A 24,771-nucleotide genomic window follows, 5' to 3' on the forward strand; every position below is an offset into this window, starting at 1 on the left:
AGTTACAGAATAGAACCAAATCTTTAGCAGAACCCATCAATTCTGGTAGGTTTGCACTGCTGAGCTTGCTTTGAAAGAAGCATGTTCATTACCATATTGCATGGGAAAAAAGGGAACTAAATGAGAAGGAAGGAATATACTTACAGGACATGAAATGTGACTCATTTGAAGCCACGTTCTAATTTTTGTATGGAATTTTTCTATTCATACTCTATATTGCTGGTTTATTGAGAGCAGATCTCTAGTTGTCAATGCAGGAAGCTTGCTTGTCAAGGGGATTTACTTGGAAATAGTTAAGTCATGTTAAGATTCATGTTTTGTTTTCCTAGTTAAAAACCAAACCAAAACAAAAACTGCTCTTGGATGAGGTGTGGAAGTTTTTCAGATTACACAAGCTACATCCTTACTTATCTCATGATAGTCTCCCAACAGCAATCCATCCTGCCAGCATGACACTCCATGGCTATAAACTCATGTCTCATTCCACAGCTCACCATTTGCCTGTCAGAAAGAAGCAAACTCAGTGCTGTGAGATAATCCTTACATTCAATCAACTGTAGAATCACCCTCACTGTTTTTTTATGCTATTCACTTTGGCTTCACTCTTCACACTTTACTCTTAAGTCTTGTTTAGAATTGTATTTGGAAGTGCTTCCACCATGCAAATCCCACTGCAACAGCAAAACCATCCAGACTCCTCACACTGCACTGCTCTGCAATTCTTCATGTGCCAAAGTATCCTGAGTTATACTTCAGAGTATGAGGTTACCAGAACATGCAGACACACAATGCCAGTGACTCTAAGAAAAGCATTTATGGGTTATTGTAAAAGAATTTGTATCGGGCTGCCCACGTTTTCAATTTTTTACCATTGACTGTGCCCTCATTAGCACACAGTTGTCTCCCATTCCTTTCTTTATACCCATGCAGCATTCACCTAAGCCATAAACATCTCCTCTCCAGCAGCCTGGAGAAATTAGCATGCTTTAAAATATTTCCTTTCAGATATCATAGCTTTGGTGTCTTCCACTCTTACTTTTTCTACTGGCTTTTTCACCTCCGGGCAAGATTCCAATAAATGAACAGCTCTTTCTTGTCTGGTCTCTAGAAATCTCTCTTTTCTAGGTGTAGTCCTTGGTATTCATATCTCATACTGATCTTGCACTGACTCCCTTGCTCTCGAGGGCTTAAACCTTGAGCTCTCCTGTTAGTTTTCTTGTAAGTGATTTCAGTCTTTACCTGCAGACAAGCATTTTGCTCAAATATCGTTTGTACTGTTGAAGTCTAATTTGCAGGCAAATACCTCAATTAATCCATGCTTTAGATACCCATTTGGGGCTTACATACTCATTATATTCAAAACAAAAAACCCTAAATAAAGGTTAACAAAAGCCCAGTGGTAACTTGAACCTGAAGGAGGATAATGTGTTACTGACTTAAAGGTTTCCAACTACAGATTACAAAGCCAATACTACAAAGTATCAATACAAGTGCCAATGGGAAAACAGTAACTCCACAGTTCCCAAGTCCTGTACAGTTTTTCATACACCATTAAAAATACCTCACTGCTGCTTTATGGCAAGTGGAAGAATATGCACTAATTAAAGAGAAAACTCTCTTGATTAGATGTGGCTGTTTTGTAGGAAAGCCCCTCAAATAATTTGCAACATCAGAATTTTTGAATTCTTATGCTGATATTTTTCAAGTTGCTGACACATCCTAGATGGAATTACAGTATTGAATGACTCCTGATAACCTTTTAAGATAAAGAACCATGGCAAAAATGCATGCAAAGATGTTCACAGAGGCAATTACATTTTGCTAGTCCTGAAGTCAGAGCTTACTCACAGCAGATTAATGAAAATCAAAACAAGAAATATTGATTTCCCTCTGTGCATGAAAATTCATAGAAGGTTCCTCTTCCTACTGCCTGAGGGCAGGAAGGCTCTGCAGAGGAGCTTGGAGAGGCTGGATTGATGAGCTGAAGCCAACTGTATGAGATTTAAGGAGGCAAGTGCCAGGTCCTGCACTCGAGTCCCAACAACCCCGCGCAGTGCTACAAGCTTGGCAGAAACTTCCCAGTGGCTGGAAAGCTGCTCAGAGGAAAAGGACCTGGGGGTGTGGATTGACAGCCAGAACATGAGCCAGCAGTGTGCCCAGGGGCCAAGAAGGCCAACAGCTTGTATCAGAAATCCTGGGGCCAGCAGGACTTGGGCTGATTGTCCCTGGACTTAGTGCCGGTGAGGCCACAGCTGGAATAGTGTTCAGTTTTGGGCACTCCCCTGCAAGACAGACACTGAGCAAGTTCAGAGAAGGGCAAGCACAGATCCTACGAGGAGAGGCTGAGGGAGCTGGGGGTGTTCAGCCTGGAGGAGGCTCAGGGGAGACCTCATCACTCTCTACAACTCCCTGAAAGGAGGTTGGAGCCAGGTGAGGGTTGGTCTCTTTTCCCAGGCAACTCTCAGCAAGACAAGAGGGCACGGTCTCAAGTTGTGCCAGGAGAGGTTTAGGTTGGACATTAGAAAGAATTTCTTTACTGAGAGGGTGATCAGACATTGGAATGGGCTGCCCCAGGAATTGGTGGATTCTCCATCCCTGGAGATATTTAAAAAGAGACTGGATGTGGCACTCAGTGCCATGGGCTGGGAACTGCAGCGGGAGTGGGTCAAGGGTTGGACTTGATGATCTCTGAGGTCCCTTCCAACCCAGCCAATTCTATGATTCTGTGATTCTAAGCAAGGTGGTGACAGGTCTGAAGAACAAGTCCTGCGAGGAAGAGCTGTTCAGTCAGGGAAAAAGGAGACTGAGAGGAGACCTTGTTGCTCTCTTACAGCTGCCTGGAGGAGGCTCTTGCAAGGCGGGTGTTGGTCTCTTCTCCCAAGTAACAAGGACAAGACAAAAGGAAATGGCTTCAAGTTGCACCAGGGGACATTTAGAGTGGATAGTAGAAGAAGCTTTTCCACTGGAAGTTTTCAAACAACACAAAATGCTGCCAAGAAGGTGGCAGAATCACCACCTCTGGATGTATTCAAAAGGAATTTTTTAGGAACACAGTTTGGTACTGGATGTGGTAGAGCTAGGCCAATGGATGGACTCAATCTTAAAGGTCTTTTCCAATTAGTACGACTCTGAGATCTTTCCACAGGGATGGCCATTCCTTTTTTATCCAACTTTTTTGCCAGTTTTCAGCCACTTTCTGGCCCATTAGGCACAGAACTGGACTCGTAAGGCTTCCAGCTGTAAAAGCCAGAAAACTGATCCTTGCTGCTGCCCTTAAAGAAGCATGATTGGAGTCCTACTCTGTAGTTCCCTGTCTGCCAAGATTTCATACTACAGAAAAAAACCCATCAAAATAAGTCAAGCTTCTCACTCTTCATGCAGCCTTCAAGCTCATTTCAGCTGAAGACTTGCTTGATTTCAAAGGAATGAAGTGATTCAGGAACTGCATATTCTGCTTACGGAACAGCTTCCAAAGAAAGCAATTTTTGCAAGCTGCAAGTACTGCTGATCTAATGTTAAATTTTACAAAGCACATTGCAGGCCACCTTTTTCAGGTGATCAGGCTGACTGACATTTATTAATTTCCAAAACCACACCATTTTCTTAGGTCTACTAATATAAATTTAGAAGCCTCATCATCAGAAAATGATACAGCTTGTGCATGAAAGAATGCACCTTCCATGGGCACTTACACACACGATGTGCCACACTGACAGTCTTAACAACTCGAGGTCAAAAAACAAACCAGAACACTCCTCTGAGTGAAACCTTGACTTCAAAAATCAGTAGGACTCCTCCCACTGCTTTCATTGTGATGAAATTTCCAGTTCTATGCCATGGGCAGAAATCCCTTTAATTTATTCCCAATAGGACACACTGAAATTAGTTTCAGCTTCTTTCTGCTTCAACAGCTCACAGCCAGAACCTGTCCTAGACCTCAGCCTTAACTCCAGAGTTTGTTTTTTTTGTTTTGTTTTGGGGTTTTTTGTTTGTTTGCTTGGTTTTTTGGGGGGGGTTGTGTTTTTTTTTAAAGCATGAGAGAAAAATAATGGACAATTCTGCATATTTTACTAATCCCTTCACACAGATAGGAAACTTTTCAGAAAGTAACCATCACTACTTTCCCCATTACGGGTGACCTGCAAAAATATTTGTTATTACACTATGTGAACAGTCATTGATTTTGATCCTAAATTACCTCAGCTTTCAATAAATAGCTAATTTTTGTTGTTCTTTTCTAAAAACCCAAAAGGGAAAAAAGACATGAAGTCGCATTGTATTGAAGGTTTTATTGATGGCTAAATTGCTGTCAATTCAGGCATTGCATTTCAGTTCTAACAGGGCTAAAAAGAAACTGGCTATTAGATCTACTTTTGTAAGCCTTTAAGTTGACACAGACACACTGTTCTGCACAGGTTTCATGCTGCCAGCAAATGACAGCATTCTAGCTGCAGAGCTCACATTGGATGCTTTAGTGCACAGCAGAGTGATCTTGAAATTCATCACTTTTACCAGTTGCCCTTTTTAAAATTATGTTACAAACAAAAACCATTTTCTCTGCATTATGTACAGTATAAAACAAAACCCAGGGTTCGTGGTAGAAATGGGTATGATTTGATCATATACAGTAGACAATATCAAATTTGATGAGAAAATGACAATATTTTCTGTTATCAGACACCTGTTCAAGATTGTTTTGACTTACATTGCAGTTCGACACTTCCCAGAAGACTGGAAAATACTTCCAATGGACCAGATCTTCCTCTTGTTTCACTTTATGACTTACATGGACACATCTAATGTTACTGTGTATCTTACACAATCAAATATATGTGTACCACAAATCAGACTTTATGCACTAGAGATGCTCTTAAATAACATTTGATAATCCTGATGTGTGATAAATACTTACAGAACTACATGTGATGATATTCACATTGCTGTCAAGTGGAAGAAAAACTGCTGGGAAGGAAATGAGCAGGCAAATAAAATGTTAAAGATTACAACTAAAAAAAAAAAATATCACACTGAGAACAGGGACAGCACATTATAGTCCAAAAAGAGAGCTATTTCTGCAAATAATAGCTAATAATAATGGCTACCACTGCCACATGTTAACACATTCCTGCAGAAGCTCAGGGAAGAAACACACACAGGTTCTATAGGAGAGTTTGTGGTCTCTCTTCAAAGCAATAAACACTGAAATAAATGCAGTTTTTGAAAAGTGCTAGTACAGAGAAGAAGTGCTAGAACTGTGAGCCAGAACCTTGAATTTTTCCTTTCTAATTCCAATTCATCAAAAGAATGAGAAGACACTCCTAAAAAACCCACAACAACCAAATAAAACCCCACAAAAACCTCATCCTTTTTTTTTAAGGAAGATATTTCTCCACGCTGGTTTCCTACAGAGGATTTCATTGTGAGAAAGAAAATTTTTATAACATCAATTTAAATAACACCAATACTTCAGCAATTTCTGGAATGAAGCATTAGCAGCAGTATAAACTATGCATAAGCCACCTTCTGTCCCCAGTATGATAGAAAAAATTTAAACAGCTCTAATAAAGATCTAAAAAAATTTGAATTATTATCCAAATAGATGATATTTAATCCAACTTCTAAACACCAAATATTCCTGTCCCTTGTTTTGAGAAGATGCTCCAAGCAATAGCTGTAAATCAAAATTCAGTTATTTATGTAGCATGGACTCCCTTAAAACAACACTGTCAAACATTCAAATTATAAACACAAGACTTCTTGTGCAACATAAAAGTCAAACAAAAATTTTTGATAATATAAACAGCACTTGGTTTACTAGTTTTTTGTAGGTTACATCGCAGGTAACTGTCATTTCTCTAACATAAATCCCAGATTCAAAGGAAGAAAGACTGGCAGAGAACAGAAATAATTATTATGAACTGCTTGAACTGCTTACTATTGATCCTGTGGCCAGAGAACAATTCTCAGCAGCTACCCAGCATGGAACTTGCCACTGCAGCTATTAACACTGCTACCAAAGTTGCCAACAATAGAATGGCTTGATGACTGAAAGCTTTCCTCCCCTCATGAAGAGAAAGTGCTTTACAGCAGCACAGGCATCACACATCAGCTGCAGCAAGGAGGCTTTCATGTTTGCTGCTTCTTATTGTGACTGTAAACACTGAAAAATCTGTCCCTTCAGGAGTAACAATTTTCCTTTGGTAGGATTTATTTTAAATTCCTTCATAAGGTCATGGGAAGACAAAAACATGTGAAACTAAGGGAGGAATGACTTGAGTTTTTCCTCTTAAGAGTTCAGTTTTAAAAGTTGGGTGTATTCTAACACATGCTTTGGATAACTGAAAATCTAAACCCAACAGGTGACTTACAAAGTCAACCAGTCCTAACCCTGTGGTGACTGTGAACAATATGACTTGACAAGTGGTCCTTGCTGTAGAAGGTACAGTCTGAAATGAAGATGAACAGTTGCACATGAAAGCTTTCCCAGGGAAATGAAACACTTGGAAGATCCATTTTGTTCAATAACACAGCACTGGCAATGCTCAGTCAGTGGATGTGTTTATAAAACAAATTACATTATTGTTATTATATTGTCCTGCTTCTTTCTTGATTACTCTATTACTCTGTAATTCAGTATATACTGTTCCATTACAGTATAGCCTTAGCATATGTACAGTAAACAGCACTGGTCTAAAATCTGAAAGTCACTCAAGAAATTTCCATTTGATCACTTCTATGAATAAATTTGCAATTAAATTTTGGAGGCAAGCAAGGGCCTTTCAAAAAAAACTGGCTCATGAAAATATTTTTAGACTTACACAAAACAGATTCATATAAAAAAGTAACCACCTGCATATCTATACTTTTCATGAAATATACATGCTCCACAAAGAGAATGTTAACAGCTGCAACTGATTTGCTGGGATCACACACACACACACAAAACACCAAAAAAAAAAAACCAAAACAAAAAAAAAAGACAAAAGGAAAGAGAAATAAAATTTATTATAAAACACGTTGAAATAGCAATGACTTAGCTGACTTCCTGCTCTACTGTTCTAGGCAGAACAAAATGTGAGTGAATGGTGAATGCTCTCAGGGAAGGCCAAACAAAACTACAGCATAAGTATTTTGCTGCACTAAAATCGCTTTCTCTTGATAATTTCTGGTTTCCAGCTGATAGGATGAGTTTCTTCAGTCTAAAGGAAAAGAAAGGAAAGTTTTATAAGGATTATTTTAAACTTGGTATTTACCTGTAATTATTTCAAAGTGTTATTAACAAAGTACACACACTGTTTCATATTATAACATTGTAATTACCTAACCTACTGTGCTATTAATTTATCCAAAGAAAATATTTTGTTATTCCATCCTGTGAAGTACATGACATTATTTGTTCTGCTTTGGTTTTTCTTTTGCACCAAGGGTAGAAAACAGGTTGCCAGTGGCACTTCAGAAACCCCATTGTAATGACCAAAGCACAGGAACAAGAATTCCAGTCAGTCTTTCCAGAAATATCTATATCAGTATTAGGAGATGCCACAATCCTACAGTTTGCCCAATTGCAAATGGAAAAAATATTTCTTATTATTCCTTTATATCTAAGAGTTGCTCCAAGTCTAATTCAATGCTAAAACACCAAGGTTTAATAAAACCCTATATCCTTAAATTAAGAGTTTAATAAAGGGTTTAATAAAACCCTTATATCCTTAAATTGCAGGCATATCCAAACAAACTACACATTAATCTACTGTCATTAATAAATGGATTCAGATTTGAGAATAACAGCTTGAAAATAAGCTATTCACGTGGAATTCTAAAAACTGTCATGGCAAATGACTAATCCAGATCACCTACAGTCCAATAAATCTTGAAATCTTCATGTTTTAATGAATACAGCCTCACACTGTCCTCCCCTACTTGCTTCAAAACTCAATGTCCATTATTGTATTTAGGTTTCTGCAAACTGTATCACAAGGGACTTCTGCAGAAGTTGATGGATCTAAGACTTATTTGTACTACAGTGTATAATAAGAAGTTAGAAACTACCTGCTGTCCTCTTAACATCATTACATACACACTGATCTCAAATGTTAATACAATGGACTACAGAAAACTGTGCATATCTCTTATTGATAGGTGTAAGATTTGTTTGAAATATGTTGATTTCATGCCAATTCATTAGCAAAACAATTTGACATACCGCAGTGTCATCTTCTTTGTACACTTTTATGGTTTTATCAGCTTCAGCAGTTAGCAATCTGCTTTCTGACTGGTCAAAAACACAAGCAAATATTCCTGATTCACTGTCCAAAGAGCCAGGCTGTACAGCTGCATGAACTCGTTGGAAATTGTATCCAGTCCTCCAGTCCCAAAGATGCATAGTACCATTATCAGCTAAAACAAACAAACAAGCATCCTTAGAATCTGAAACAGTTAATTTATATCAGTTTTCTAAAAGGAGTATAATTAACAATTCCTCAGGAATACATCAGCTATAACATTCATGCAAAATAGCTCAGAACACCAACAAGGTTTCCTATTTTCTACCAGTTTCTTAGTTAAAAAAGCTGATCTTGTTTAAGAAGGCTGATGGAAGCTTGCTCAGAATCTCCTCTGGTTTTGCATCAGTTAAGCCAGCAATGCAACAACTACATCCCAAGACAACTGCACCAAGTTGCTCTGAAAGCAAAGTAAGAATGGGCATCTGAATATCAAGCTCCCTGTTCCACCACTAAAATGGAAGAATGATGATCATCCCCTCCTACAGATGAGATATTATGGACTCTGTAATGGGATGTAGGTGTACTGTTTGCAGAGGTTCTATTTCACATATAGTTAAACCACTGCTAGCAGCATCAGGGTATTCACAGCAGTCTCAACTCTGTGGTCAGAAGGATGCTCTCAAAGCAATTTTTCAGCTACAAAAAACAACCCTCTCACAAAGCATCTATCCAAAACACATCTACTAAAAATTAGTCCACAGAAAGAAATCTAGAAATCAAGATATCATTGATTAATAGAAAAATGTAACCTGCAATATGAGGTAACTTTTCTTAAATCAAGTTATTCAGATACAGTAAGCATTCAGGATTCTCCTCCTATTCCCACAACACAGATACATGAGCACAAACTGGTAGTTTCCAGACTGTGAAAGTTCAAAGTTCAGTAACAACACTCTAATTATCAGTTTATTATTAAAATCATTAAGTTTTTGAGTGAAAAAATTAAATTGAGCCAAACGAAATCTGGAAATTAGCTATCAACCTTTAAACAATAAGATAACATCAAAAAAAAACGTGTGCAAGAAACTGAGACAAAAGAACCAATGTATCCACACTGCATAAAAAAACAGGAAAGGGCTCATATTTAAATGCTAGAGTAAGTTTTAGCAAGATGTTTCCTAATCCTCTGTGCATTCTCACCACATCCACGTGTTATTAACAAAGAGCCAGGAGCCTCCTAGGCAGCTTTCAGTTTCCACACCACCCCAAGGGGGCACTAATGATTCAGAGTCAGAGCATAGGGGATGGATGCTGGAGCCTTGCAGCAGTAGACAACTGAAAAACTGAAAACTTCTTCCCTGCAGCACATCACAAGCCTTTTCAGACACATTTTTTCTGTATGCAGACAAACAGCATTCAAGAAAATAAAAGTGGCCCTACTCACTATGAAATTAAGTTGTATGCTAAAGCAGGCTTCTAGGCACAGATAAAAGAGAGCTCAGTAAACAATTCAAAGGACTTCCTGCCATGTATACATGGAGGAAGTGGTAGAAGGGAAATATAAAAATGCATTTCTCAGTTTACCTCCTGAAACCAGAACCCCATCAGAATTTACAGCCAGCGTGTTGATGATAGCATTGTGACCAGAGAGGTTCTGAATGAAATTTCCATCTGGGAATTTCCACTGCTTAATATTATCTGGAGAACCAGATGCAAATGTGTAACTGAAAGAAAATAAGCCACAGTATATTAAAGGAGGGATAGCAAATGTCCTTCATTGAAACTACTATTAAATGCTAGGTGCAAAGTTACTTAATAGTAAATGCTTTTCTGACATTGTTACTTTGCATAAAATGAAAAAATTTTATGAAGTCATGAATGAATAGTCACCTATTTCCTCTCTGCTCCACAGACTACCTAAACTTTATAAATCCTTTGTCATACAGGATGTTAATATGCAAACAAGCATTAAAAATGCACATTATATATTGAAAGTTGTTGCTATTCTGGAAAATTTTCAGGTATAATGGCATCATCAGTAAAGATATCAGGAAAAAAACCAAACCAAACCAGATATATTGGCTAGTCCTCTAAAACTACATAACTGAGGATGAAGCACTGCAAAAAAATGAACTGTGAAAGAGAATGTGTTTTACTGAGTTACCTTAAAATAATCAATTCCCTCATTTTAACATGTGGAAGCAGTTACTTGGGTAGCACACACAAAAGCCTACAGGAAATTTGGCTGCCACAACAATGAAGTGACTTGCTGCCTATTTAGTAAATTCTTCAATAAGAAAAGCAGATTATTTAAAAAAAATACTAGAATATTAAAAAATAGAAATACCGAAATATAAAAGAATATGAGTCTGACAGTTACTAATTATTGATAAAAACACCTTTTTTTTTAAAGAAGCGTGGTTGATGATTCTGAAACAAGATTTGGTTTTTCTGGCAGAGTGTGAGTCAAACAAGGGTTTTGCTCTGCTATAGCCAGAGGACATAGAATGAGATTTTTATAATTTTTCAAACACACAGATTGGATCAGAACTGATTCATATCAAAGACTGAATTTCTGCAGCAACAGAATTTCACCTTAAAATACTGAAGATGCAGAAGCAATACAGTTCTATGTGAACTCCTTTTCTTCATTGTTTTGAGGGGGATTTATCTGAACAGGCAACTGTTAATGCATCAAAATATAGAATTTAAATTCAGAGTACTGCCAAAACCACCCTCTTTTAAGAGAAAATACTCAAAAATAGTTTGAGTTGAAATATCTTGTACACTGATTCACATATTCAAAGAAATCTTTTCATATTTATCAGTCTCAGAATTGTGAAGGTAAACCAGTGCCAATACTTGGGGAGAACAACCAGTGTAGTAGAAGTATTTGAGAACTGGGATGCACATTTTTACAGCACTCTAAGCTCATCAATTTTTCACATTACTATGCCCTACTTTCTAAATCATCACTCACATTGGCTTTCCATCTCCACCCAAGGTTATGAGCTGTGACAGGGTAAGAGAATAAGGAGAACTTACTGTCTTGGATGTAGCACTACTGCTCTTACAGATTTCTTGTGATTTGTTAGAGTCACACGAGTTTTTCCTGCCACTAAATCCCAGAGCCGTATGGTAGTGTCATGACTGCCTGCAGCAAGAAAATAAAATAGTAGAGAACACCATGTTGATGATATAATCATTACTATTTTGGTAAGGCAGACAAAACTTGAACAACATTTTTGTCTCTTTCACATATAGTTTGTTACAAAAATATGACACTAACGCCACCCCAGGCAAAAAAGATGCTGGATCATAACAGTCTTTTTATGGAGCCTGAAATTCAAGGTAGTTAAACAATAAAGATTTTTGACATAATGGGAAAGATGAACTTTATATTTAACTGTGGTACTGCACACTTCTTAACTGGATTGGGAAGAACTGTGAAATACCAGAAAAAATGAAGTCTCAAGGCTTATTGAAACAAAAAGCAAATACCAGAAACAAAGGAAGGGCAGAAAAAAATTTCAAAAAATGCATAGGTAAACATATGCTTAAACATACCATGAACAGCATGAAATAGCCATTGCATGGCCAGTTTTCAACAAAAAAGCCATACGAGAAATTTAATAAATTAACAACATTATGAACCTCACAATTACTTAAAAAAAACACATTCATGATTACGTTTTACAATTATGTTACTTGTGAACCCATGTCCACTATACCTGTAATAATCTGTGGTTCTGCAGCTTGGCATTTCACTGTTGCTACTGCATTTGTGTGTCCTGACAGCGTGTGCACACTGGCTTTTGTCCTCACATCCCAAATCTATGACATTCACATAAAAAAAAAGAAAACAAAGACCACAGTTGTTGATAACAGATTCATAATAATTGTATTTTAGGCAATAACACTGATTACACCAATACCTTGCCATAGTTCTACAGATTACACTATGATGTTTAGGTTGTTGTTTTCATCCAGCAATTAACCACACAACTGCCTCAGCCAGTAAATTTCAAGGGGAGTGGGGAAAGTGCCACTGAATTTCCAGCCATACAGATAACCTGAAGTTGCCATAAAAGATACCAGACTCCCATACAACAAAGTGATTTGTTGATGGAAGAGAAATTAACACAAATCACCTTAGTATTTCCATCTTGATTTATGTTAACTTGAAGTCAGTGTTCACTTCTACAGCTGGAAGATGTTGAAATACATCAACATTTGACAATGTACAGATGTAACAATGTTACACTTACTCGTGCTGTTGAATCTCTGCTACAAGTTACCAGGACATCTATTGTGGGATGCAAGTCTAAGCCATAGACAGCACTTAGATGACCATGGTAATGTCTGATAACCTAGAGGAGTAAAGAAGACACAGACAATAATTACATATTTGAAAAAAAAAAAAAAACAAAACTTCTAAATGCTTTGATTTTTGTACCTGCCACCACCAATTAATTCCAATTACTGAAACTACAGCTTACCTTATTGTATTCAAGATCCCAGCATTTCACTTGCTTGTCTTCTCCACAAGAGAAGAGGTATGGGCTTCTTGCACTTACTATCACCCCTCGTACAGTGCTGATGTGTCCCGTCAAAGACAGCTTCAATTTGCCACTAGCAAGGTCCCAAATCTGCATCAGAACAGTTATTTTAAGGTAAACCAATAAAAGCTTCACACTGATAGACCAGGTGTAGTTAATCCTGATGAATTTTAAAACTAAAATTACAGTAACACAAAGGTTTATTTTCATGCTACTACCATGTAAGAAATGAAATCTCAAGAAGTAATACTCCAAAATATCTTCTCAATACTCCACAAATCCTTTATGACTAAGTAAAAAGAAATGCTCTGCAGTTCTTTATTCTGGAGCAGTAACCAAGAAATTGTTTCCAAGGGATAAAGACTTTTTAAAGTAAGAATCCATAAAAAAACATCCCCACCCAACTTGGTCAGTGATTTCTTCCAACCTCTTACCTTAATAGTTCTGTCAGCAGAGCCAGTGACAAACCACTGATTTCCTGGTTCTACTGCAATGCATCTCACCCAACCCAGGTGACCACTGATAACCTTTAGAAAAAACCAAATATATTTCTAAATCAGAAATAACACACATACATCTTCAAATATAATTTTTTTTTCTCCAACACTGGAATTTGTTAGTATTCACCAAGAAATGCATGTTTCCCAAGAAGTCAAATGTGACATCAGATCTGGAAAGCCTGGTTTCTACTTTAGTTAAATAAAGAAGCCACTAGAAATTCAGGTGTCATACACCAGACTCAGGGAACTTGCAGAACAGAAAGATCCTGCTCCTATAAACAACTTTTTCAAATTCTTTGACAGTCCATAACACTGTGGCTCAGTATTTGAACTTTGCATAGTAAAACTGTATTTAAGCACACGTCCCTGATGCTTCTGTACACTGCTTATAAAATAATACTTTAAAACAACTATATAAAATCTTATATATCACATATATCACATTATATCACATTGCTACCTCTTAAAACACACCACCACCTCCTTTTCCCCAAATAAGGGGGCTTAGTCATGATACCTTTTCATTTTATCTTATTTTTTTAATGATAAAAATTAGTGTGAGGTTGTTATAAAATACTGATTTACTTCTATATACATGGTCATGACATAAATATGTAACTTACTCTGTACAGTTTCCAAGGTGGGTGCCACTGTGGTTTGGGCATGGTTGGAGCCTTCTTTGCCATCAAGGCAGAATTTTTGTTCCCACCAGCTTCCACCAAAGCCTGTAGGTTAAAAGGACATTTATTCTTATGCTTTATAACTTCTCTCTTTGCCTCAAATCTAAAGCCTTCTCACTCCGATACCTTAACGCTGATTAATCAGTTGGAGGATTTCCATGAAACACACCAATGAATCCAGAAACAATCTGGTAAACAGGAGGAACTTTTCACATCAGATGTGCAACAAACTTACCACAGCCAGCCCTGGGGGCTGTGAACGCTCAGCTATTCCAGCATGCCTGTAAATATCACCCACACCAGCAGCTGTCCGGGTCGCATCCAACCTAGGTTGAAGGAAAAGGGGTGATGGATGGGAATCAACTTTCTCTTTCACCAAGGAGCTATCACAGGGCTGTGAGTCTTGAGACCTCCAAGGATGGAGACTCCACAAACTCTTCAGGTAACCCATTCTTCTGGCTGATCACCTCAAGGTGAAAGACACCCACAAACATAGCCCCGTTTTATTTTCTTGTGTTTATACAGGACTTCCCTCGTTCCAACTTCTGCCCGCTGCCTCTCACAGCATCAAAGAAAAAAAGAAAAAAGAAACAACCAAACAAAATGTACAGAAAAATTATGCCAGGCCAAGTTAGAAGTAGTTTCTTTAAACATTTTTTAAATTAGGACATTCAAAATACTCGAAGTATCTCTTATCCTGACTCTTATTCTTGCCTTCAAATTCCCACAGATAATAAAAGTGTTACTGAAGTAACACAACAGTACCTGGACTGAGAAGCAGGCAGTGCTACAGCTAAGGACTGTGCTGCAGATTCACTGGGCATTCTCTGGACCTTAGTATCTGCTGTCAGAGCCACACCTGGAAAAAAAACCCAAAGAAGTAAATATTTGCTGTCTAAAATCCTTCAGTGCAGCTTATTATGCTGTCACTATGTGGTAACTGGTACCATGCAGTGGTGACAGAACTACAAAAAGTTTGATCCTACTAAACCTTGTGAGCATTTCAGACTACAACTAATAATTTATAACCCCATCCTAAGAACAGCAGGTATTAAAAAAAAAAACCAAACAATTAGAAACACTTTGCACAGTGTATTTTTGCTGCTGACTGATAAATTTATTCCATTCCCATTTCCATATTTCTTTCCCTAACCAAAGTTCTGGCTGTTGACAACAAAGACACTATTTATGTGAGATGTCCAGGCTAAAACAAGAAACAGCAATGAAAGAAATCTTATTTTTAACTGTGACATATCTGATTCTATTAAAAACCCACCAAACCTGAGGAAACCTCTGTGAGCAACTCGACCCCACAGTTACAGTCAGTTATGTCTGGCTTTTCAGTGGCTGAGGGTCCACTGAACACTCACATTTGTTAACTTACAAATCAAACTGCAGCATATTTCCCACTTTAAGCACTAACAGTAAATGATCAACAGCCAAAACTGAGATGCTCCAAGGAGAAAGCAGAACTGAGCAGTACCAGTGGCAATTAACAGTGGCCAATGTCACAACACAGAAGCACAACCCTTCCAAGGAGAGGCCAAATAACACTAAAATTATTAGGCTCCAGTAACTTTTTCAGAGCAAGCTGATACCTACACACTTTTCTGCTCTGGCAATGAAGAGGAGGACACGTTCCCTCTTTTCAGTTTCCTTCTAGCTGGAATCCCTCCTCCTTGCTCATAACAAAATTTTAAGAACAGCTCTGCCACAACAGTGGAGGCACCAGAAATTTATGGGTTTCAACAAGCTCTCCAAGAGAAAGCAGACCAGAACATCAGAGAGGAGAGTCCTAGAACATTCTGTGATGAAGTTACCACAGGTGAAATCTTACAGAGATGCCTGACCATCTCACACCCAGCTTGCATTTTTTGAGACTTAGTGAGAAGACCCTACAACTGCACCAAAATCCTCCTCCTACCTCCAAGCCCAGAACCTTTAGCAGCCACAAAAGCCTGCTCCTGCTATGATGGAGATGCCTAGATCTGACAGGAAGACAAAAATACCAGGCAAACATTCACAGAATCTTACTTACCAGGCCCAGATGGGTATGGATGTGTGCCAGTTATCATATACTCAAGCTCTTGTCCTAAAGAGCAAAAAAATTTCATTTTAATAATTAATTTCTGTAGTGTCCTGCAAATGATGCACTCAAACAGGAAATACAGGAAAACAGAACAGGTCATGAACAGCCAGAGAAGCAAACAGTCACTTCTAATGTACTACTCTTAGATGCTTACTATTTAAATCCATTTCATTTGTTCTGGTTACCTCAATTTTTAAAAAAATCAAGAGTAAAATAACATTTTTTTAAACCATGACTAAACTACTAATTACCAAGAAGGAATCTCTCTCAATAAAAAAGTCTCCATTCTGCCAAAGATGTCTTTATCATGGCAAAGGATTCAAGCACACAAATATCATGGGTATGTGAAACCTAAGCTAACCATGACAGCTGTGTGTCACATGGAAAGGAAAAGGGTTATTTTCTTCTCAAAATATTTTCCATAACCTCTCAGTATGTCTCAGAATACCTCCAAACAAAAGACCTTTGAGGAAAAAAACCCACATCTAGAATACAGAAGCATTTCACATTCTTTAGAAGAGAAGTAACCTAAAAAGCATGTCCTCAACCATCATGAACTTGGAGAGAAGGAGAGTAAGGAGAAACATTACTGATCTTTTTCTTTCTAGCACCAAAGTACAGCACACAGGTATTACAATAAGAATGACTCATTTTACTAATGAGTTACTGAAAAATTTTTGCAGCACCCTACTACCACTCTGTTAGAACAAACTGCCTCCTTGCTCTGAATCACCTCCTCTGGACCCTAGCAAAAAAAAAAAATGGCAACCAATGACAAATGGTAGGTTTAATATCAGAGGATTAAAACTGTGCTGCATTCTTCAGCTTTTACACAAAAGAAAAGACAAATATACCACGAAGGGAAAACTAACCTTGATTTCCAGGAAACTGTTTCTGTGCATAAGGATCCCCAGAGTTTGGGCCTCCCTTCTCCCTCAGGTTTTCCTTAAGAGTAGGCATGTGTAGCACTGAGCCATACTCTGTGCGCAGCTTGACTGACATCTTCACTTTGTGACTGTTGGAAGAGTAAAACATAACCCTGATTAAACCCCGAGCTTCAAATTGCTATTAAGTTTTAAAACACTTCAGAAAAGCTTTCAAACAACTTCAGAATTCTAATTTTTTTTTTTCTCCCCTCAGGGCTACACTGCTGACACCAAAGAAACACCTGAATTTCTGACTTGGATGGAGCAATCTCTGACAAATTAATTAAAAACTTGGAGGCACACCAGGATTTCCCTGCCTGCTGTACTCACCTTTCTTCATCTAAGGGGATAGGCTTGGCATTATCAGCCACAAACATGTCATGGGTTCTCTTCAAAGATCTGAACACAAGTGTGTGCACAGAATGCTTTTGGACTTCCTAAAATAAGGAAAAGAATATTTTAATATATTGGGACACAAAGAAATGAAAACTTGAAAACAAAACCATAAACTGAACTGAGCAGCAATTTCAGATTTGAGTAGTTTTAGATGATGCAACACTCCTCAGTTCACAGAAAACATTGATCTTGGAAACTTATCTGTTAATTCATTTAATTCAGTATGCACTCAAAATAACACTCCCTTTTCTTGCAGACTGCCAAGACTTTGAAAAGTAAGCCAAAAAACTTTGACCAAATTTTCTGCACTGACATCCTGTAAACATTACTGAAACTTTTATTTCACTACCAGCATAAAAAGAACAAGGACAATCATAATTTTCATTGCACAGTGCCACTTCACCTAAGCACAGCCCAGTTTAGTGAGATAAAACAGGATCAAATCTAACACAACTTGTTTTCCTTTCATAATTTTAATTTTTTACTAAAAACAAAACCATCCTTAAAATCTCCTTCAGAAGCTAACAAGCATCATTAAAAAGCTATTAACTTAACAGAATATTTGCTTAACAGAAAAATTCATGGTTTTATTAATATTTTCCTCCCAACAGGAAAAAAAAAAAAAAAAAGAAACCCATTCAAAATCTCAGCCTGCTTGCTTAGGTACAAACCCAGGCTCTCTGCACACCCATATCTGTTCTGCATGTTATACAGGACATGACATCAAATTGAACACTCATAACTTTTGGCATTTGATACCATTCCACTGCCCAGTCTCCAAGATTCATTACACAGATGCTTTCCCTGTCCCACTCCATGTCCTTCTGTTTTCCTGCCCTGGAAGCTGTCCCCTCACTGACCTATGTAGCTGTGGATGACACTCTATTAACTTGGCAGCACACAGACAGAAGCTTTTTGCTCCAGCTCAGTGAGCTCCTGCAAGCTCCAAGTACAAAGCAGAAACACAAACCCATGTGTGGAATTAGGAGCTTCACACAACTGGAGAAAGAAGACTCACAGAATTACACAGCAGCTACTGAAATCATGGCAGGAGTTGCAGGCCACACAACACCTTCCCAACAGGGAAGAAATACCTAGAAATGTTTTTTGTGAGAGGCTCTGCAAAGCACAGCTTGCAGTGTTACACGGGGCTGCAGTCTCTGCCCCTCCTCCCATGCTACTTCCAACAGCACCTGCCTTAATTCTATTCCACTGCCTAAAGGACCAGGGGCCTTCTCCCCAGCTTTACTTCCAAGACCTCAGAAAAAACCCCACAAAGCCACCGTTTTCTTGACAAGCTGACAAAGCCACCGGAGGCTGAGCACCACAGCCCCAACCCCAGCACCAACTCCACACCCGGTGTAAGCCGGACAGAGCCAAACTACAGCCTCCTGCTCAGTCCTGTCACCAGGGCCAGGACAGGCAGAGAACCGGCGAGAAACACCCCTCTGCCCTCCTGGGAGCACCTCACTGTCACCCGGAGCGGTCTGGGAAGGGGTTGGGGCAGTGGAGGGACCTCCACAGCCTAAACCCACAGCGGCACTTTCGCACCGAGAAGAAAACGAGAGTGGGGCAGGGAGCGTGGGGAGGCGGTGAGGGTGCGGTGGGGACGAGGGGGGGACGAGGGGGGGACAAGGGGGGGACGAGGGGGGGACGAGGGGGGGACGAGGGGGGGACGAGGGGGGGACGAGGGGGGGATAAGGGGGGGACGAGGGGGGGACGAGGGAGGGATGAGGGAGGGATGAGGGGGGGGATGAGGGGGGGGATGAGGGGGAGATGAGGGGGGGATGCGGGGGGGATGAGGGGGGGATGAGGGGGGGATGAGGGGGGGAGAAGGGGGTTGCGGTGGGGGTGAGGTGGGGGATGAGGTGGAGGTGCGGCGCTCGTTTCCTTCCCCCCCTCCCTCCCTGATCGGCCCCCTCACAGGCCCAATACGCCCCGCTGCACCGTCAGCGCTCTCCAATCTCAACCCGGCGTGCCTCGGTGGCAAGGCAGGGAGGACGCGAAGGTGTCAGGAGCAAACCGATCTCCCCCCTGCCCCTCACCTCCACCATGGCGCCGCAGAGACCGCCACCGCTCCCGACAGACCGCTATGGAGGCACTTCCGGCGCCTCCTCCGCGCCTCACCGGAAGTGACGCCCACGGAACGGAGAGGGGGCGGGGCCGTGAGGGGGGCGGGGCTGCCCAGGGGCCTGGCGGGGACCCATGGGTCGCGGGTTCGAATCCGGCGGGCGCGGTCGAGGAGTGCGGGACACTGGCGGGCGGGATATTGACGGTCGGACCGCAAGAACCGTGTTCCCCCCGTGAGAGGGCTGCAGGGACGGGAAGCGACCAGAAGAGCGCAGTAGTCACCTTTGTGAGAGGCACCTTGCGAAGCCTGTCCCAGGGGGAAGGGGATGGGGAGTGTCAGTGCGGAGTTCCCTCAGGCTCGGGGGCTGCATAGGCTCTGCTCAGCCTCATTTTGTACAAGTTTTTGGCCTTTGGAATTGTTTTGGGTAGCACAGCTACGGGTTTGAAGCGTTGCTTTCTTTCTGGGTTCTCAAGCATCTTCAGGGAACCACAGCAAATGAGGAGGAGATTGGAAAACAGTCCTAGGGATGAAGTGGCACGCCGAAACAAAGGAAAACTATGTGACATGGGATGCTAATCCCTATAGCTGGTATAGAATCACAGAAATTTAGGGGTTGGAAGGGACCTCTGGAGATCATTGAGTCCAACCCCCCTGCCAGAGCAGGGTCACCTACAGGAGGTCACACAGGAACGTGTCCAGGTGGGATTTGGATGTCTCCAGAGCAGGAGACTCCACACCCCCCTGGGCAGCCTGTGCCAGTGCTCTGACACCCTCACAGTGGAGAAAGTATTTCCAATATTTATACATCATAGGCAATACATAAGGTAACCGGCTTTTGGGAAAAAATACCTTCACTTTAGGTCCACAGAACGTTCTTTTGATGAAAACAAGTTCTGTGAGAACAAGCTGCAACCCCTGCACCTCATGGCAAGGTGCACCTTGCAGAGGTTGTAGTTATTTTCAAAATACATCCTGGTACTCCAGCAAGTTTTTCACTTGCCTTCCTAAGCAGAATAACATATGTGCAAATTGCAAACAGACATGTCATTTCTTCTATGTACTCATCTGCTCTTGAAATCAGGAAGTCTTCCTCTCTCAAGCCTGAAGATGGAATTTGGGAAGCACATCCTTTGCAGCCCTGCCATCACGTTGCTCTTCTTCATAGCCACCAGCTGTGCCTGTCTGTGTGTCTGAGCTGAGAACACTTTGCAAACTGATTTGGGCTGAAAATAATCCAGTGCCACATCTGTTACTTGAAGCCTGTCCTCTTTGTGAGCCACAGGGTGGCTTTAGCCTGGCATTATTCCTGGCACATAAATTTCTTGTTGGGCATAGCAACCACACCTTCTCTTTTTCTGGAAGTGATGGATCAGTTCTGGCTGCTCCTCTGGTGGGTTGTATTTATGTAGTTGAGATACAGTGTTAGCTAGAAATGTGTTTCAGGTGACTTTGACCTCAGTCCTTGGTCTGGGGTTGAGGTGGGGTTGGGAATTCCATTATCCACTCCTCTAACAGTGCAGGAGCATTGCCAGCTTGGTTTCAAGACAAGCCAGGCAGCTCTGATGGACCTATTTTGGTATTTCCTCAGATGATTCCAGGAAATCCCCACTGGGTTCTGGAGCCTCTGGGTCAGCACAGCATCTCGAGGAGGAGGAGCACCATCTCACCTCCCTTAAATTGTAACCTAGGGTACAAACTCCATGTGTCAAAACGGGGCAAGTCTCTTGTGTGTTCCCTGTCTGGGGAGGTTAGATTGCAGATACACAGGGTTTAAAAGAAGATTTTGAGGGCAAAGAATTTCAAACAGAATTCCAAACATTTTTCAAGTTTACACAGAGAGCAGCATGGGTCTGGTGATTGATTGGTTGACTGATCAGTGGATTTGATGTGTGGAAATGGACTAAGGGCTAATTTCTGACAACATATAGTGTTGTAAGATAGTTATTTCCTTTCTAATATCTGTTGTTCAGGCTTTATTTTATGGCTTTTAAAAAGAAAACCAAATTTCATATACAGACTTTCATAGCAGTCCAAGAAAAGGATTTTCCATTTAGATTTTGTGGGAAGATTTCACTCATATATTCTGTTTATTACTATTATTATTATTATTAGTGTTCACATCCCACTTTAGTTCTCTTTTTTTTTTTTTTTACAAACATTCAACTCAGAAATTTATAATATCTGTTTTTTTGCTGGTGTCTTTATAATACTTCAGAAAATCAGAGGACACACTAATCTCTGTATTAATTCAATTTTTTTTTTTTTTCTAGAAGATCTAGCCCAAGGTGCAACTTAGTCCCAGAACTTCAATAAGTCACGTCAGCAATATTCAGTAGAATATGCAGCTACCTGATGTGTTCTTGCATGTCAGCTATAGCTGTAATTCTGTAAATAATAATCTATGTATATTTTTAATAAACCACTACTTAGAAGAAGGTGACTGCTAAATTGCATGTGCTTTTAGTGCTGTTTTAAGGCCAAAGTAAACAGCTCCAGTCCTTAGTGTTTAGGAGCTTGCTTGCTCCCAGAGCATGAAGGTAACATTAATTCTCATTTGCAAGAAACCTTTGAAGTAATATTTGTTACCAGTAAAAGCAAGAAAAGATTCTTCTCATAGTGTGACACTATTACAACACCAGTTGTTTGAAAGGACATTTCTAACTCAACTGCTGTTTTAAAATTTAGGTGAGTAAACTCTATAGCTCATCCTAGCCCAAGAAGGTTTTGTTCCCTGACCCCAAGGCCACCTTGGAGGGCAAATTCATCTCTGAAGAGCTGCAACCCAGTGAACGTGGCTTGCTCACCAAAGAGTTTGTGTGAAGAGGGTTGCACCACTGGCAAGCAAACAGTCATTCCTCAAAACACACACAGACACCTCTGCCAGTAAGTGCCTCTTCAGTAAAAAAAAAATACTGTACAAAGGGATGTCCTGGAACACCATCAGGTCCAGGTTGTGTTATTCCAGTTCCTAAGTGCAGGTGTGTTTAGGTGTCACTGCCACGTCAGGTCTGGGAACAGCTTCTCACTAACCATATGAGTTGGGGGAGGGAATAGAATGGAAAAAAGCTTGGGCATCCTGTTTTAAAGAGAAATCTCTTTGATATATATTTTCAGAAGAAATTTAAAGCATGGTTTTGGTTATTCATAAGGCTTCATTCAAAGCTTAGGAAGTGTCAGCTCAGCTGTCACGGTTACAGGCATGAGCAAAAAAATCACATCTCATAACCAGCATGCTAATTAACATAGATTAAGTTTGCTGCCAAAGTGTTCTCCTGCATAGGTGTATGCTTGCCAGTGCAGATTGCTCTGGATGAGGCTCCAGATTTGGACTGTTTTTTGCTGATAAACCTTTGCAGTGTAGACGAAGCCTCCACTTGCCAGCTGGGTGGTCACACCAGCCCCAACCTGGGGCATCTCCTCCTTTGACACAAATCCACAAATCCAGGGTATGACTGACATACATGGGCTGTTCATGGTAACTCCCCAGGGAGTCACAACCACCCAAATCTCGTGGGGAAGCCAATGAAAAGTGCTGGAGCTGGGAGGGCCAAAGGCTGAGTTTACAAAGGGGAAATCCCATCTGAAGGCAGGTGAAGCCTGGGGATTTCCCATGCTGGGACTCTGCAGGATGCTTGAGGGCTCCTGAACCAACCCCTGTCATCTGGTCCCTGGGGCCATGTTTCTTCATAGAAGAAGACTGCTTTAATGAGGGAAGAAGGACACCATAAGTTACTGCAGAACATGGTGGTGGTTTCAGAATGGATTTAGTACAAATATCATACATTAAATTAAGATTCGTTTGGACTGGTCCGCGATAACTTAAGTTCCTAGCTCAGGATTAGTGAGACCTTGTTTTCTTTCCACTGTACCATTAGCTACCTGTAAGCACTGGAGAAGGGTTCAGTATAACTCTGTCCCTTCCTTATACATAAGATGAGGGTAGATGAACTTCCCTCAGAGGGACATGGGTGGAAAACTGCAGTTGAGGTTAGGAGATGCCCAGAACTAGTGATAATACCTTGGCAAACGTGTTTAAATGGAAAGAACATGTTAACCAGTTCTGCCCTTAGGCAGATTTCTTCATTGCCTGGAGGGAGAAGTTTGTGTTCTCCCAGGTTATGAGTGTTGGTGATGTCCTCATGCCAGGGTTCAGACTCAGTGGAGTAAGAACTCCTTGAGCCAAGCCTGATTTTGGTCCAGGCTTTTTAATAATTAAACCAGAAACCAGTCAGGTTAAAGAGTTTTCATGTTTCGGGAATCTCTATGTAGTTTACAAGAACTCTGACAACAGCACAAACACAGGAAATGTGCCAAATCCTAGCAATTTTGGCTCTTCTCATCTCTGTTTATCACAAAATATTCTGCTCTACCAAGCTGGTCTTTGAAATGGTACCTCAGTTCAGGGTTTGCATCTTTTCATGTCTTCAGATGTTGATCTGGATTACTTCAGAATAGTGTACTGGCCCTCACTCAGCACACTGTATTTATTCAGTATATTATGATAATTTATAATGCACAAGAAGCTCTGCTAGTGTGATAGCACTGATGTGCCATATGTTTATAAAGCATCAGAAAGGATGTCTGAGTATTCCACTTAGTACTGTGTTCTTTTAAAAAGTTATTAAAAATATTTAAATAACATGTATGACATATAGTTCTGGTTCTAGAAAAGGAAAACTGCAAATTTAAAACTGCAATTTAAAAATTTTAGTTAATTTACAATGTCTTATTTGTAAAGTAACAGAATAGCATTGTTTTGTGCTTAAAATGCTAATCTGATCTTTAATTCGAGGTATATATTTCCATGCAAAATTATTAATGTATTGGATATAATAAACTCTTTTTTAAATCATGTTCTTAGGAACAGGCTTGCATAACCCTCTGGGCACCAACATAACCACTTAGAAGAATATAACAATGTGTATGATGTTAGTTTATTTCCAATTTAGCATGACACACATTTCTGAAACCTTCACATTTTCATCAAGGAGCAAAAATGTCTGTGGCACCTGACCAAGTTTATTTTCTGTGACTGTCTGCCCTTTTAGTTGTTTTAAAACGCTTTTGATTTTTGAGAAAACGGTGCCCATGTGTAATTTGAGCAGGGGTTACTTCTAGGGATTTAAACATTTATTTGATGCCAGCATCCACAGAGGCCTCTGGGACAGGTAGATAAGAGTTGTCCAGAGGAATTGCTCAACAACAAATGTGTTCAGACATGCAGTGAAAAGTTGAATATTAACAGAGACTCAGTGATTGCTCGGAAGGGTTGGTCCTGCCACTGTGAAGCTGGGAAATGAGGGTTGTCACCTGTATAAATGGGGA

The 24,771-nt window shown here is 40.2% G+C and overlaps 1 protein-coding gene across 1 annotated transcript; it reads right to left on the minus strand.

Annotated features, from left to right (window-relative positions):
- Positions 1 to 6,986: 6,986 nt before the first annotated feature.
- Positions 6,987 to 19,509, minus strand: PLRG1 (pleiotropic regulator 1). Its single transcript, XM_071743011.1, has 15 exons — positions 19,421 to 19,509; positions 17,310 to 17,416; positions 16,926 to 17,068; positions 16,003 to 16,056; positions 14,730 to 14,823; positions 14,200 to 14,290; positions 13,908 to 14,009; positions 13,219 to 13,311; positions 12,725 to 12,874; positions 12,494 to 12,595; positions 11,957 to 12,059; positions 11,271 to 11,379; positions 9,810 to 9,949; positions 8,204 to 8,397; positions 6,987 to 7,199 (listed from the first exon to the last, which is right to left on the minus strand). Exons 1-15 carry the CDS (start codon positions 19,427 to 19,429, stop codon positions 7,140 to 7,142), a joined length of 1,551 nt encoding a protein of 516 aa, XP_071599112.1. The 5' UTR covers positions 19,430 to 19,509; the 3' UTR covers positions 6,987 to 7,139.
- Positions 19,510 to 24,771: the final 5,262 nt, after the last annotated feature.

This window comes from Heliangelus exortis, chromosome 4 (assembly GCF_036169615.1).
Source record: "Heliangelus exortis chromosome 4, bHelExo1.hap1, whole genome shotgun sequence".
NCBI classification, from domain to species: Eukaryota; Metazoa; Chordata; class Aves; order Apodiformes; family Trochilidae; genus Heliangelus; species Heliangelus exortis.

Excerpts from the sequence above, each read along its gene's own strand:
- PLRG1 (XM_071743011.1), bottom strand. Across the intron at positions 12,596-12,724 it reads GGGATCTTGAATACAATAAG|GTTATCAGACATTACCATGG; the intron begins GTAAGCTGTAGT and ends TTACTCCTCTAG. Across the intron at positions 11,380-11,956 it reads AGAACCACAGATTATTACAG|GCAGTCATGACACTACCATA; the intron begins GTATAGTGGACA and ends TTCTTGCTGCAG.